The 15,838-nt window shown below is 39.7% G+C and overlaps 1 protein-coding gene across 3 annotated transcripts in view; it reads left to right on the top strand.

Annotated features, from left to right (window-relative positions):
- LOC127654730 (bromodomain adjacent to zinc finger domain protein 2B) overlaps positions 1-15,838 on the top strand; it is an 83,970-nt gene that overhangs the window by 51,633 nt on the left and 16,499 nt on the right. For 2 of the 3 annotated variants that reach the window (XM_052142046.1, XM_052142048.1), the window contains 14 exons: positions 530-781; positions 1,022-1,076; positions 1,149-1,257; positions 3,052-3,153; positions 3,822-4,035; positions 5,776-5,868; positions 5,964-6,025; positions 6,120-6,185; positions 7,258-7,323; positions 7,802-7,846; positions 9,303-9,335; positions 12,898-12,963; positions 13,719-13,859; positions 14,669-14,923. In XM_052142046.1, the coding sequence (XP_051998006.1) occupies positions 530-781; positions 1,022-1,076; positions 1,149-1,257; positions 3,052-3,153; positions 3,822-4,035; positions 5,776-5,868; positions 5,964-6,025; positions 6,120-6,185; positions 7,258-7,323; positions 7,802-7,846; positions 9,303-9,335; positions 12,898-12,963; positions 13,719-13,859; positions 14,669-14,923 (1,559 nt within the window). The remainder of the gene's footprint in view (positions 1-529; positions 782-1,021; positions 1,077-1,148; positions 1,258-3,051; positions 3,154-3,821; positions 4,036-5,775; positions 5,869-5,963; positions 6,026-6,119; positions 6,186-7,257; positions 7,324-7,801; positions 7,847-9,302; positions 9,336-12,897; positions 12,964-13,718; positions 13,860-14,668; positions 14,924-15,838) is intronic. The other variant, XM_052142047.1, reaches the window with a different exon arrangement.

Below are 15,838 nucleotides of genomic sequence, written 5' to 3'. Positions count from 1 at the left end.
ATCTATAGCTTGGTATTATTTAAAATTTCACAACATACTCTCGCCGTCCACATATGAGGACATACATTTTTATTAAAACTATTTGCCCTAGAATTTGCTTGTTTACTAGATGCTACGAGTTACAAATCAAAAAGGGAGACGTAAAATGCACACAGCAATCATGCGGTGGTCTCAGGAGGTTAAACCCTAACCTTAACCCTACTCCTAAACCAACCTGCACCTCAACCTCTAATATGAATCTTGTGAGACTTTTACAGAACAATATGCATTTACACAATAGGTGCATAGTATTGTCTGTATTTTAATGTTAGTACATAGTAGTTGAAGACACCAAATATAAAATGGGACCAGAAAGTTAAAAAAAAAATCTAAACTACAAAAAAGATCTACTATCTCTAGACTATCCCTATCCTTTATTATATTAGTCCTTATATATTAATAACCCAAATATTTAACATTGCGTTATAATAAGTGTGCCCTTGGCTATTCACACATGAACATACTCACACAGCTTTTGTCTCCTCTGCAGATTCTGACAGTCTTTTAGATGACGATTCTGATGATGATGATGACACGGACACAGAAACTGAGCGAACGGCACTCAAACTCTCCAAATCCTCTGTACTAGACTCATCCCACAGCCAGAGCACTAGTTCCACCCCTCTCAAACTACAGCTTCATAAGACCCTTGTCATGGCCACGCCCCCGATTGTGACCAACACTGAGGGACCAGCCAATGGCAGCCCACCAGCCTCATCTTCCAGTGTGGCCACGCCCCCAGGTATTGTAAACTGAAATTGTGATATATACTGTATATATAATAGTTTATTATAAAACAATTGATGAACAAAAAAACGGTTTTCCCTTTTGGCTGATGGCACTAAGGTCTCTGATTTTTCAACCCCTCCCCTCCAACAATCTGACTCTATTCTATTCTGTAACGCCAACTTTTTATGATCCAATCAATACCCGATGGATAAGATCGATTAATTTCTCTCTGTTTCCTGTCTGGTGATGTCAGGTAAAAGAAGAAGAGTCACGGATGAGCGTGCGCTACGGAAACCTCTGGAATACGGGTGAGTCATCCAATAGGGTGGTTTATGTGTGCATGCTTGCTTTTCTTTTAATTCATTAAATAATTTTCCCAGATGGCAGAGAGAGACATGCATCACAAACACGTGTGGACGTTTGTGGGGAGAGGTGGCATACTTTGCTCCATGTGGCAGGAAGCTCAAACAGTATCCTGACATCATCAAGGCAAGAGAGGATTGTTTAAAACTAGTAGCTGACATATACTGAATGTTTTTTAATGACCTATACAGTATTTCGAGAGCAGGACGGATGATATGCACATTCTTCAAATCAAAAGTTTGGACACACCTACTCATTCTGTATTTGTGTATGTCTCAAACTAAACTGTTTTAAAAATTCAACTAAATCTAACAAAGGCAATCTGAGTAAACACAAAATACAGTTTTTAAATGATAATGTTATTTATTGAAGCAAAACAGTTATCCAATATCAACTGGGCCTGAGTGGAAAAAGTATTTGCCCCCTTAGAACTGCATTTATAATGGGGTTCAGCTGGACTAAACACACCCAGACATGATTACTGCCATCCCCATTCAATCAAATAAACACCTAAATATAGCTTTTTCAGCAGCATGAAGTTGGCTAAAAGGTCTCACCCAAGGTCAAAAGCCGAGGTCACTTTGCCAAGGTCAAAAGAAATTCCGGAAAAAGGTGATTGAAATACATCAGTCTGGGAAGAGTTACAAAGCTGTTCCAAAGGACCACAGTGAGAGCATTATCTCCAAATGGAGGAAACTTGGCACAGGAATGAACCTTCCCAGAAGTGGCCGACCTTCCAAAATTCCTCCAGGAGCACAGCGACGACTCATCCAGCAAGTCACAAAAAATCCAAGGATTACATCCAAGGAGCTGCAGGCGTCTCTCGCATCACTAAAGGTCACTGTTCAGGACTCCACTATCAGAAAGACACTGGGCAAAAATGGCATCCATGGAAGAGTGGCGAGGTGAAACCACTGTTAACCCAGAGGAACATTAAGGCACATCTAAAAAATTGGCCAAAACACACCTTGATGATCCTCCAAGCTTTTGGGTGAATGTTCTGTGGACCGATGAGTCAAAACTGGAACTTTTTGGAAGACGGGGTCCCGTTACATCTGGCGTTAATCAAACACAGAATGGCACAATAAGAACGTCATACCTACGGTCAAGCATGGTGGTGGTCGTGTGATGGTGTGGGGACGCTTTGCTGCTTCAGGATGACTTGCAGTAATTGAGGGAAACATGAATTCTGCTCTCAACTAAAGGAGAACGTCCCGTCATCAGTTCTTAATTTGAAGCTCAAGCGCAACTGGATTATGCAGCAAGACAAAGATCCAAAGTATAGGAGTGATTCCACCTCTGAATGGCTCAAAAGAAGCACAATTACAGTTTTGGAGAGGCCTAGACAAAGTCCTGACTTGAACCTGATTGAGATTCTGTGGTAGTACCTTAAATGGGCAGTTCTTGCTCGAAAATGCATGTGTGAATCCACCACAGTGTTGTGAAAGACTGATCGCCAGTTATCAGAAGTGTTTGGTCTGCTAAATGTGGCACAACCAGCTATTAAGTTTAAGGGGGCAGTTACTTTTTCACACGGGCGATATAGGTGTTGGATAACATTTTTGCTTCAATAATATATATATATATTTGAAAGCTGCATTTTGCATTTACTCATGTTGCCTTTGATTTGTCATATCTCGTTTGAAGATCTAAAACAATTTAGTTTGAAAAATACACAAAAATAAAGAGATCAGGAAGGTGGCAAATACATTTTTCACATCACTGTAGTAAAGTCATCAAAAAACACAAACGGAAGAATGGGAATTGAGAATGCATATATATATTTGAGCTTCACACTTTCCATGCACAATACTTGTTTGTAGTATCAAACATTACTGTAACTGGTGAGATTTGTCCATGTGTAACTGTTGGTGGAGAATTATTGAAATTGTTATGGTCTTATTTTCTCACCCATTTCAGTATTTGACCAGAAACGGAGTCCGAGACATCACACGGGATCATTTTAGCTTCAGTGCAAAAATAAAGGTTGGCGACTTTTATGAAGCCAGGGATGGACCAGAGGCAAGTATGTCAATTTAAAATGTCCATTCAAGCAGAGCAAATGTCATTGTTTTGCTTTCATCAGTGACCGTAAAATTGCAGTATTTTATTTGCGTGCTACTTTTGACTGTAAGTGAATTGGAAGTGAATCATGTCATTTTCGTCAGTTTGTTAAATTCTGCCTTTGTGGTTCTGAGCAGGAAATTAATAGTAAGTTCATTTAGAAATAACTTGATCAAAGTGCCAAACTACCACAATGATGCAGTTTTTGGGTGGGTGTTATGACCAAAATCTGGAATCATTAATTTCATACCATGTTAACGGACGGTTTAAATGACACAATAATGATTTTTGCTGGAAACTCAACTGAGTTTGACAAGAATGTGTTTTATTTTAATAAGAATGTGATAATTCCTATTTATTTTTTTTGGTAATCAAGTGAATTAAATACTTTATAGATCGATTGAACCAATATACACACACCTGTGCATCAATTGAATTATATACAGTATTAATGCAGCAAGTAAACAACTAAACTCTGCAAACAACAAACATTGTTTTTATAACAACTTCTGCTACTAATAATGGTGCAAATTCTCTACTGGTTGACTCATTGCATGGTATATGCCATTTTTTATTATTTAATATTAAATTAGTTGTTTTATAAAAAATATTGACCTCTTCTTCAGGGGCTGCAGTGGTGCTTACTGAAAGAGGAGGAGGTCATTCCTCGTATCCTAGCATTGGAGGGTCGGCGAGGTCGTCCCAAGACTCTTGAGCAATTCGGGGATCATGCTGTGGACCTCTCTCAGTCTGGCAAGAAAAGCAGAGCACCGGATGAGAGTGAAGCTGATGTGTTCAACACTTCCGAGGCCAAACTACTGCGCAAGTTTGAAGCCCAGGGTACCGCTGACCGTCTTATTTACTGTACACAAAAACAAACACACATTATTTTATTCGTTATGAACATTAAATAGTTCGGGTTACCCAATAAGCTCCAGACCAAGCCAAGAACTGGGTTTCTATAATTGTTATACCAACATGAATTTAAAGGGATTGTTCACCTTAAAATTAAAATCAGTCTACTCACCCTGCTGTTGTTCCAAACGTGTATACTGTTATTTTATCTGTTAAACACAAAAGGAGAAATGACCACAGTTATTAAGCTCATTCAAAAGTTTGATTACGCACAGTGCTATTCGAGTGTTATAACAAGTGTTATATGCCCTTAACAAGTGTTATATGCCCTTAACAAGTGTTATATGCCCTTAACAAGTGTTATAACAAATGTTATATGCCCTTAACAAGTGTTATATGCACTTAAATTTATAAGCGAATCATCTTAAGGAGACAGCGGTACAAAAGGGCAACATTACAAAGTTTTCCTCTTTTGTAAGTCGCTATGGATAAAAGCATCTGCTAAATGAATAAATGTAAATGTAAAATGTAAATAACAGGATTACTTACAATTGTTATAACAAGGTTAATACCATATGTTATAAAAGTTTAATAACAATAATTATAACGCTGTTTTAACAGTAGTGATTTTGCTGAACTATAACAAAGACGAAGTGAAAGACACATATGATAATAAAACTTTATTTAAACATACTGTTGACGAGAATATAATGAGAATAAAATTATAGATATTACCCCCCCCCCCCCCCCACATACACACACACGCGCGGTAGTGACGTCACTCTGCTTACATTTAGTATATATTTTACCATCTATAAATGTAATTAATGTTAACATTATACATTTTTTCAAAGGTTTAAGGGTTCAACATTGATATCTGATCTCTGTTTCACGATAGCAATGCTCCAGAAACAGCAATTTAGTTATTTGTGCAGGAGTACAAATGAAAACATGCAATATCAAAATGGGACTTCATACATTTATTATGAAAACACGATCGCCAGATGAATCCAGTTCAACACACTTGGGTCAATTATACATGACAAGCGTTCATTAAAAACATCCAATTGCACTTTTTGTCCATAAAAGTGATAAATGTGAGAAATATTGATATATTCTCCATTGTTTACATGAGATCTCGCCTTCGTCATCGTTCTTCAACAAACTGCAATCTGAGCAGCATTCATGTTGTAAAACTGTATATGATCTTATATATTAGAGTCTCATAAACAAAACCAGCCGTCTACAAAGTTGGTACTTTTATTATTATTTTCTTTAGATTATAAAAACATGTTCAGCACAAAATATTTCCATTACTATAAACTTCAGCTTCACTAACTTTAAAAAATAACAACATATATTAAATCTGAAACTTGGGAAATAAAGCCCAAAGTGTCTTCTTTCAAAAGATACTTCACCTGTGTCCGTACTCCAAAGGGTCCCGTAAATACAACCATTTAAGTTCAGGTATGTCATTTTCACGGTTTGTGCTCAAAAAGCGGCGTGTATCAACAGGTCAACAATGCACTTATCAAAGTAACAGTTTGATGCATGTTTTTTGTATCACTTTGCACATTATTGTCAGCTATAATGTTTTTTAGCTGACTAAAATTGCATGCTATTTGCAGAATGGAGAGTTGAGAACTTCAGGGATGATTTTTTTATCATTTGTTGCCAAAAATTGTGGCTTATAGATTAGAACTAAAGTTTGTATTCATGCGACAGAAATCTCACGGCAGGCGGCACAGATAAAGCTGATGCGTAAACTGGAGAAACAGGCGCTGGCACGAGTGGCCAAAGAGGCCAGGAGACAGCAAGGTGAGCTAAATGAGTTTCATTTATAGAAATGGACCCGTTACTGCACTTAATATCCAGTGAACTCAACTTGCTCGTTGTTTCCTGGGAACTCTCAGCCATCAAAGCGGCAGAAGAGAGGCAGAAGCGGAAGGAACAAATGAAGATTCTCAAACAGCAGGTCTGAGATTTTCAGCATTAGTCTGAATATAGCCAATTCTTTCATTTATTACATATCTTGACTCATGTCCTCTTATTCATTCTCCTCTTCACAGGAAAAGGTCATGAGAATCCAGCAGGTCCGTATGGAGAGGGAACTCCGAGCTCAGCAGATACTGGAGGTTTTAACTCTTTGAATAGTATAGAAGAGTTTGTAAAGCTTTTAACATACAGAGTCCCCAAAAAAGTATCTGGAGACTTCTAGGGCAATTCAGTCATCTGATTCACAACCTATAAATGGTGAAAAATCTTTAATATGTTCCCCAATTCTAAAACGTTGCTTTTTCCAGCTTTAAAGTAGATTTTCAAGGGAGTAAAATTCCTCCTAATGCGTGCATATTAACTTTTGGCATATGGTAAGGGAAGCAATTAGCACTTGGACCATACAGATGACCGGCCGACATCTGGCTTGCATCAATTAAAGTTGACACGGTCGGTTAATCAATCATAACTGCCTTCAAAACAGTGATTAATAGGAATATTTAAATAGAGATTTAATTTATTCTTTCAGGGATTAATGCACTTCCAGCTCTGCTTGGGGTTTTTGCATTTAAAGTCAATGGGATACAAGAATAATCAGCATCTAAAGAGCATGCTTGTAATATTAAACAGTCATTTCTTGAAGAAGAAGCTTTGAAAGCTTTTGTCGTCTTGTTTAATTTATTATTGTCTTATACTTACCTTAGGGCTGGGCGACGTATCGGATATTCATGTTTGCAACGATATTTCTCGTACTATCATTCTTAATTTAATTTAGTGTGAAAAACCAGCCTTGATTATTTCTACTTGGCAACGATGGCTTGGTTGAAATCTGATTGGGACAAAAAATGTCCCCCTTTTAAGCCATTTCAGACTTTAAAAAATATTGTAAGAAATGTATCCTGCACTCAAAAAATATTTTAGCCTATTTTTAAGATTTACTCATTTCAATTTCACTATAAAATTCCATCAAATTGAATTGGGTAATTTTTTTTTACATTTTATATATTAAAATAAAACCTTGAAAATTGCATTTTAGTTTCATTTTATTTTGTTAAAGATTACTCAATAATTATTGATGTGATTGGTTATGAAATTGAAATGCGTAAATCTTAAAATCAGTTTTTCAGCCTTCGTACTAAACATTTATATCTCTAAAAACGTGTCTGCCGATCACCGTAAAATCAAAGCTGTTCATTTTTCCTTTGTTTGCAGGCGAAAAGGAAAAAGAAGGAAGAGTCTGCCAATGCAAAAATACTGGAAGCTGAAAAACGAATTAAGGTTTGTTGCATTTGAGTGATTCATGCATTTATTTATTTACTAGTCGATTAATAATCAGTTTCTCAATATCAGATTCTCCTTGTACATGTACGAAGATTCAATATGTTTTAGAGTTTTTGTTCTCTCCCATAGTTCCCCAGTTTCATGTGATCACCTGTCTAAAGATAATAAAATAATCATTTTATAAGCATTTTCATGCATTTCAGTGACACACACACACAGATGTATAATGTGATTTGTGTGATATTCATTTCTCATTTTACATTAACACTCAGTTTCCCCTTTAGTCAATCAAAAGCCAACCATTTCAATATACTGCGGATATAAATGGAAAAAATCCAATCTGTTTTTCCCATCCCCCCCATCTGCATCTGTCTATACCTCACAATACTTCTCTCGATCATTTTCGTTCTTTCAATCTCAGTTTTGGAAATAAGGGAATATTTGTGGTTTTAATGTATTTGATCTCTGTCTGTAGGAGAAGGAGCTGCGCCGACAGCAGGCTTTTATTCTCAAGCATCAGGTATGAACCTGTCTTCCTCTGAATAAAGCCTCAAGCCTCTTTTCATAATCACTATTTGAGAAGTAACATTACAGATGTTCCCTGTGAGCTTCACATGTGCACAGATGTGCATTTCTGAAGGGAGTGTAAAAAATTAAATAAGTGGGAAATGTTGTTTTGTTTCCAGTAATAATATGGAAACGTCCTTGAAACGAAAGACATTTACTTGAGATGATATTAAGTCGTATTTTTTAAAATGAGAAAAGAGCCCCTTTTGAAGTTTTTCTTGCCTCGTTGGCAAATTATTATAATTTGTTTTGTTTTTTAAGCATAAAAATCTTCAAATTAACTTTAATTTCTTAAGTAAATGTATCTTGTTTTAAGGATGTTTAGACATTTTTACTGGAAAAAAAATTGAGAAAGAAATGATTTGTCATGGCAAATATGGAAGCTCACAGAGGTCATGCACAGGGCTGGTCTGGTAATCTGGCATTCCGGGCAATTTCCCGGTGGGCAGACGCATTGTTGGGGCGATCACGGACGGAATGTCCATCGGGAGAACTGTACAGGCCGGTGTTTCGACAAATGAGCCACAAAACAAAAATGAGTAACAAAAACTTATAAATAATAAATCTGTATTAGTAAATTAGTATTTCTTCAACTTTGGGCTCTTTCAAGTCACAAAGGGTTTAGTTTTATTAAAATAAATTTTTGTAAATAATTTTTTTACAAAATTATTTAAGTCACATTAAAACAAAATTTTATCAGGCCTTTATCATTTATTTATTGTTACTTTTAAATGCCTTTTATGTACAGATTTGACAGTTTTAGCCTTTAGACTTTCAATATTAAACTAATGAAAATACATTATAAAAATACAAATCATTGCATAAAACGATCCAAACAAGGAGTGAAATAAACATTAACCCATTTCGATATTTATTGAGTGAAAATTATTACTATAAATTTGTCAAAAATTACGACTGTCCCGCAGTTGTGCCGTCATTTGAATATGAGATAAAGAAAAATCAAGGGAAATATCACTTGTGAGCAGACTATTTTTATTGGACGTCATTTACAATCAAGCTGTTATTTTGCCAAATTATGCAAAAAAAAACATTGAAAATGTTATTTAATGGTGTGTATTTAGGCTATACAAAATGTTAGCTATGAAATGACCCCTCAGCAAGACAAAAGAGCTATTTTATAAAAAATAAATAAATAAATTCTATTAAACACAAAACACACTTTTGACTTTCAAGTCCACAGTACTAAAAGTGCCCGAAGTTGAAGAAACATATTTAAATAAATAACAATTAGTATATATACACCACACAGGTCAGTACTGTGTTACAGGTGACTGAAGGATCTGACCAATAGAAACATTAAAGGGAACATTGGTAATTGCTTGATCAATAAGGTGGCATACATTGCTTTTGTTGCCTTTTTATAATCCTTTGCCAACTCTCTCTACTAGGAGTTGGACAGACATAGACTAGATATGGTATGGGTATGTTTACTTTTGTACATCTAATGCATTGTGAAATGGTTGTGATTTGGTTGTTTTGCTTTCATGTTGCACGTGCTGTAGAGGATTGCTTTGACTGCGCATGTGTTGCTCTTGCATGGTGCCCTGCGTTGCTTTAAATTGCTTTTAATAATCTGTAACTGTTCACAGACTTCAGTTTCACAACAGTGTCATATTTATCTATGTTGGTTGTGATTATGTTTTTGAAATTTGATCGTGAACACCTGTGTTGGGGAAGCGACTTTGCTGTTTATAATCCATTGGACTTCTATAATCTTATGTACTGTATTTCCGCATGAAACAGGATTTTCAATGAGAACACGTGTTACAGGACTTGATTTTATCCATCAGGAATTGATTGGATCTTGAATAATAAGCGGCCTTTATCCGCCGCACGTCGTGGTCATCCTGAGCTTGCTATAATGGTGTATTTTCCTTTACATTGTTACTCCCCAACACTGGTGTCCACTTCATATCATCAACCATTCCTTTGTGTGCACTCAATATCATGCTGACTAATGATCCATACTTGTTCGTTCTTGTTTTCCATTTGCATCACCTCCGATGTTTTTATATCTATCCTGTCCCTTTAGATTTTAAATAGACAAAAATAAATATTTCCAAAAGCTAATGGTCCATGACAAATCTAAAGTGTTACTCACCAGCTAAAAATAGCATTTCAATTGGTCACTGATTTTTCTTTTTATTATTATTTATTTATTTTATTATCATTTTTCTCCCCATTTTGGAATGCCCAGTTCCAACTATTTATTAGGTCCTCGTGGTGGCGCGGTTACTCCCCTCAATCCGGGTGTCAGAGGACAAGTCCCAGTTGCCTTCGCCTCTGAGAGCGTCAATCCGTGCATTATATAATCTTATGGCTTGTTGTGCATGACACAGCGGAGACTCGCAGCATGTGGAGGCTCGTGCTACTCTCCGCGATCCACGCACAATTTACCACACGCCCCATTGAGAGCGAGAACCACAAATCGCGACCACTTGGATATTACCCCATGTGACTCTACCCTCCCTAGCAACCGGGCCAATTTGGTTGCTTAGGAGACCTGGCTGGAGTCACTCAGCACTCCAGGGGTGGTTGTCAGCGTCAATACTCGCCGAGCTACCCAGACCCCAATTGGTCACTATCTTGTAATTCTTGGATCTTGTTTAAAGACTGATATACTGAGAATAAATGTGGACTTCGGTCTCCTGCATCTCCTCTTGTCTGTCCTGCACTAAACACCACAAGCTGCCTGTAGAAACCTGAAGCTGAATGCATAACACCTGAAATACTTTAACAGATGTTTAGAAACTGACCAGCTGACCTGTAGCAGATTGTGTCTTTGTGATCGGAATAATCTGTTAACTCTCGAGCAGTTCCTCTTACACCTTCCTGAAACTCTAAAGCTTTACTGAGGAATCATTGGTTGTAATATTGTTTTTCATTATTCATATCATTTTCCTATGAATAAAATGCTCCCTTTTTAGTGAGATCAGTCAGCGGGCTGGTGACATCCGAATAATTAGGCACAAACCTCCTATAATAGTGCAAGGGGGGTTAAAATGGGCAAGGAGGAGGCGAGAACCAGCTTGTCAATATAAATAATCATTTAATAAAAACTTAAACCAAAAGCACAAACATGAACACACACACATGATGGACATGCCCGTAATTCTCTCTCTCTCGAACCGTCGTCACTGGCCGCCTTTATCCCTGGCGCGCCCCATCAGGCTGCCCCTCCGCTCCACACTCCTCCCGGCGTTACCTCAGGCCGGGGTGCCACCGGCATGACCTACACCCCCCCCCCTTTCCCTGGGTAGGGGCGTGCTTTGCGCCTTCCTCGACCTGGGAGGAGACAGGAGGGGAAAACAACAACAACAAAAAAACTAAATAGGCGAGGGAAAAGTCTAACACGGTGCGAAAGAGAGAGAGGAGAGATAGAAAAAGCTCACTCACCGGTTCTCTGATGAGCCGTCGCATGGTCCTCGAGCACTCCTGCACACTCTTCGGCGGACGACAGCCGGTCCTCCCCGGGCGAACCGGAGTCAAACCTCCAACCCCCAGTGGACAGAACACCCCTCTGCTTTTCTGGCGGCACATGGGGACATTCCTCCGCCCCTGGCAGCGCCCCTACCACTCCAGGTGATCGGGGAGTTACTTCCCTCCTCCCCTCGCGGAAGACGGTGGTCTTCCCTCGACCCCTCCGCGTTTCTGGGGGACAGCAGGGCACTCATCCGCCCTTGGCAGCGGCTCCATCGCTCCAGGCGGTCGGGGAATCCAGTCCCCACTCACCCCGTGTACGACGGCCGTTCCCCACGTCCGGGCGGTCGGGCTACTCCGTCACCCAGCAGATGGTAGCGGCGCTCCCCGGGTGGACGGCAGTGTCGAGGATTCTGCGACGGGCATCCCTCCTCCTTCCCGGGTTTTCGACATCAATGTAAGGGGGTTAGGATGGGCAAGGAGGAGGCGAGAACCGGCTTGTCAATGTAAATGTACGCCAGGATACTCTTGTAAAAGAGATTTTTAATCTCAATGAGTCTCTTCCTGGTTAAATAAAGGTTTAATAATAATAATAATAAATAATAATTTAATTAAACTCAAAACAAAAACATAAATGCACACATGACGGACATGCCCGTAATTCTCTCTCTCTTTCTCTCCGGCCCGTCGTCACCAGCCGCCTTTATCCCTCGCGCGCCCCATCAGGCCGATTGGGGACTGGGCGTGCAACATTGTAGCCTGGCCCCGCCCCCCTCCGCTCCACAAATAGCCAGCCAGCCCCAGGAACTGTCTCACCTCCTTTTTGGTCTTGGGTTTCGTGACCCAAGAGGAACCCCAGATGCCATACCTCCACCCGTCCAATTGCGCACCTCTTGGGGTTTGCCATGAATCCCGCCCATCGCAGAGACCTCAGAACCACCCTCAGATGCTCCATATGCTGCTGCCAATCATTACTGTATATAATGATGCCATCCAGATTGGCAGCAGCACACGCAGAGTGCAGTCTGAGGACTCGGTCCATAAGGCGCTGAAACGTTCAGGGCCCCAAACAAACCGAATGGAAGGGTCACAAACTGGTGCAAGCCAAACGGTGTGGAGAACGCTGTTTTCTCACGGGATATTGGTGTTGAGGGGATCTGCCAATAACCCTTTGTTGAATCCAGTGTCAAATAAAAGCAAGCTGCGCCCAACCGATTGAGCAGTTTGTCAATACGAGGCATTGGATACGCGTCAAATTTAGACACTGCATTGACTTTTCTATAATCCACACAGGACCGAGCCATTGCTCTTTGGAACCAGCACCACCAGGCTGTCCCAGTCACTGTGTGATTCTTCTATTTCCCCCATATCCATCATGGCCTTCAATTCTTCCCGAACCACTTTTTTTGGTACTCTGGTAATTGGTTGGGACACGTTGGAGTATTGTCTTTGCAACCAGGCCACGTCTGTGATGGAGCATTTCATCTTATTTATTGCTATTTCACTCTTTGGTTTTGCTTCATTTTCTTTCTTTTGCTAATGTTATTGTTTTTGGTGTTGTAGGAACGTGAGCGGCGTCGACAGCATGTGATGTTGATGAAGGCGATGGAGGCCAGGAAGAAAGCTGAGGTGAGTTATGCAGCACCAAATTCACTTTTACTGCCATTTTCTTTTCTAATCCATTTTCCTCTAAATGACATGGACTGTGAAAAAGAGAGTCGTCTTATATGCAATTCTTTTGAGAAGCAGCAGGGTCCGGTTGCACCAGCTGTGTGTAAACTCTCATGTAAGTTGGGATGTAAAGTTCACACTAAGGGATTAGTAACTGCTAGTTAGTTTGTAACTAAGCCAGTGCTTAAATGAGTTGCACCACCTGTTCTTAAGGCAAACTTAACTAGTAGGTGGTAAGCTCTCTGTAAAGTAATGCACAGTCGCATAATATGATGTTTAACTGTATTGATCCAATAAACGGCTTTCAAATTTGTACACAGACGTGTTAAGTTTTTTACGTAATGTTTTCTCCCGTAAATGTAAACGAGTGTAATGCAACCTCATCATATATGTCAAAAGGACTGAAGCCTGTCAACTAAAGCATGAGCTCAGTGATGTCATTAAACGAATGTGCTTTTTATTCCATCCGATACTCCTGGTTGGAGGCTTACGTAAATATTTTGTTTATACGTAGGGTTACGTCCTACCTAAGAATAATGGTGAAACACTCAAATATTTAGTAGAGCGCCACAACTAGGCTAAGTAACGTACGTATAGCTGGTGCAACCGGCCCCTGCTCATGTTGTTGTTGTTGTTGTGAAAGCTCATCACTAATCTGCAGCTCTCAGGGATGGCATACCGGCTTTGTCAACTCTTGTCAAATGTTTCCGCAGGAGAAAGAGCGGATGAAACAGGAGAAACGAGATGAGAAAAGATTAAATAAGGAACGTAAACTGGAGCTCAGGCGGTTGGAACTACAGATGGCCAAAGAGCTGAACCAACCTAATGAAGACATGTGTCTGACAGATCACAAGGTGAATCATACAGCAACTACTGAAGGCCAAAAAACTCACAACATTGCTTGAGTCAGTGTGGTAGTGTTTGGCCCAGTTTGGGCTGCTCAAACAAACAAAAAGTGTGTTTCGTCAAAATGAACTAAAAGAAGCCAGTTTTCCAGCAGTGCTGGGTGGATTACTTGTGAATTATAATCAGGTACTGATTACAAATTACATGACAAAAAATGCAGTAAGTAATGTAATCTCATAGACATACATTTGAGTAATATAATCATTTTTGTTCTTCCAATTTGGCAAGCCCAATTCCCAATGTGCTCTTAAGTCCTCGAGGTCGCATAGTGACTCGCCTCAATCCGGGTGGCGGAGGACGAATCCCAGTTGCCTCCGCGTCTGAGACCGTCAACCCGCGCATCTTATTACGTGGCTTGTTGAGCGTGTTTCCATGGCGACGTAGCGCTTGTGGAGGCTTCCCGCCATCCATCGCGGCATCCACGCTCAATTCACCACACGCCCCACCGAGAGCGAGAACCACATTATAGCGACCACGAGGAGGTTACCGCATGTGACTCTACCCTCCTTAGCAACCGGGCCAATTTGGTTGCTTAGGAGACCTGGCTGGAGTCATCAAAGTAAAAAGAGGAAGAACTAACAAAAAGAGCCTCACAGAAAGCTCCATATGACAAATTTTTTGAAAAGTGCATTAAACATTACATTAATGTAATGACAGTGCATGAACAACGGTTCTAATTAAAAAGAACTGTTCGCCAGTAATTATTAAAACTACAATTCATGAAAGTACAATGTGTAAATCTCTCTCTCTCTTCCAGTCTCTTCCAGCCTTGTCACGGATACCAGGTCTGGTTTTGCCGGGAGCGTGTTTCTCAGACTGTCTGATGGTTATACAATTCCTGCGCTGTTTTGGGAAGGTTCTGGGTTTAGATGCGAGCGCTGATGTGCCGTCGCTCGCTGTGATGCAGGCAGGGCTGCTGAATGTGGATGACAGCATGAGGTTTATTCAAGATCTGCTGGTGCGACTGCTGTCTGCTGCTGTATGTGACCCGGGACTCCCACCAGGACACAAGGTCAGTAATTGATATACAAACACAAGACCGATCAGGTAGAAACGCCATACTATGACAAAACAGGCAGAAGGTATGTGTGCCAATATAATAGTCTGCCCCAAAATTCATTGATTACTCACTTTCATTTCATTCCAATCCCCTATGCTGCTATTTTGTTTTCCATGAAACACAAAAGGAGATATTTTGGTGAATCTTCACACAGCTCTTTTCCATAGAATGAGCATGGTTGTAAAGTTTTGATGTCATTGATGCCAAGACACAATTACTTCTTAAATGTGTTAGTTCTTACCGTTTGAATATTCAAACGGTGGACTATAATATTTAGATTACATTACTAATGATGAGTAATCTAACAGAGTACGTTAAATTACATTTTACAGCATTTATTCTGCAATCTGTAGCAGAATACTTTTTAAAAGTAACCCTCCCAACCCTGCTTGTAACTAATAAACATAAACCGAATATTAAAATGGCAGATGTTCCCAAGTACAACAGTTCTCCTGAGTCTTAATGAAAGTGCCTTGTCCAAATACAACGTCATATATCTTCAAATAATCTTCCTGCCTCAGATATCTTGTTTGTCACGCTGGAGGGGCGGTCTCTGGTTACAAAGCAAACCAATCACAGCTGCTGTTGTCTGCGTTGACCCAGAGAGGTGCACATCATGCTATGGCGTAGGGTCGCCACAGAAGTATAAATCGGCCTAAAGAGTGTGGAAAAATACTTTACTTTCTAGAGGTCCACTGTGCTAAAAATGCCTTAAATTGAAGAATCCTCCATATATGGGCCACTTTATATTATATATTGGTTCTTTTATGGGTTTTCTGGTACTTTTGGAGCTTAATATTCTTAGAAAATAAAAATGACAGAATGCAGGTTTGGAATGACATGAGGGTGAGTAAATAATGACTGATT

This window comes from Xyrauchen texanus, chromosome 14 (assembly GCF_025860055.1).
Source record: "Xyrauchen texanus isolate HMW12.3.18 chromosome 14, RBS_HiC_50CHRs, whole genome shotgun sequence".
Lineage (NCBI taxonomy): Eukaryota > Metazoa > Chordata > Actinopteri > Cypriniformes > Catostomidae > Xyrauchen > Xyrauchen texanus.
This window is presented reverse-complemented; position numbering and strand designations above follow the sequence as displayed.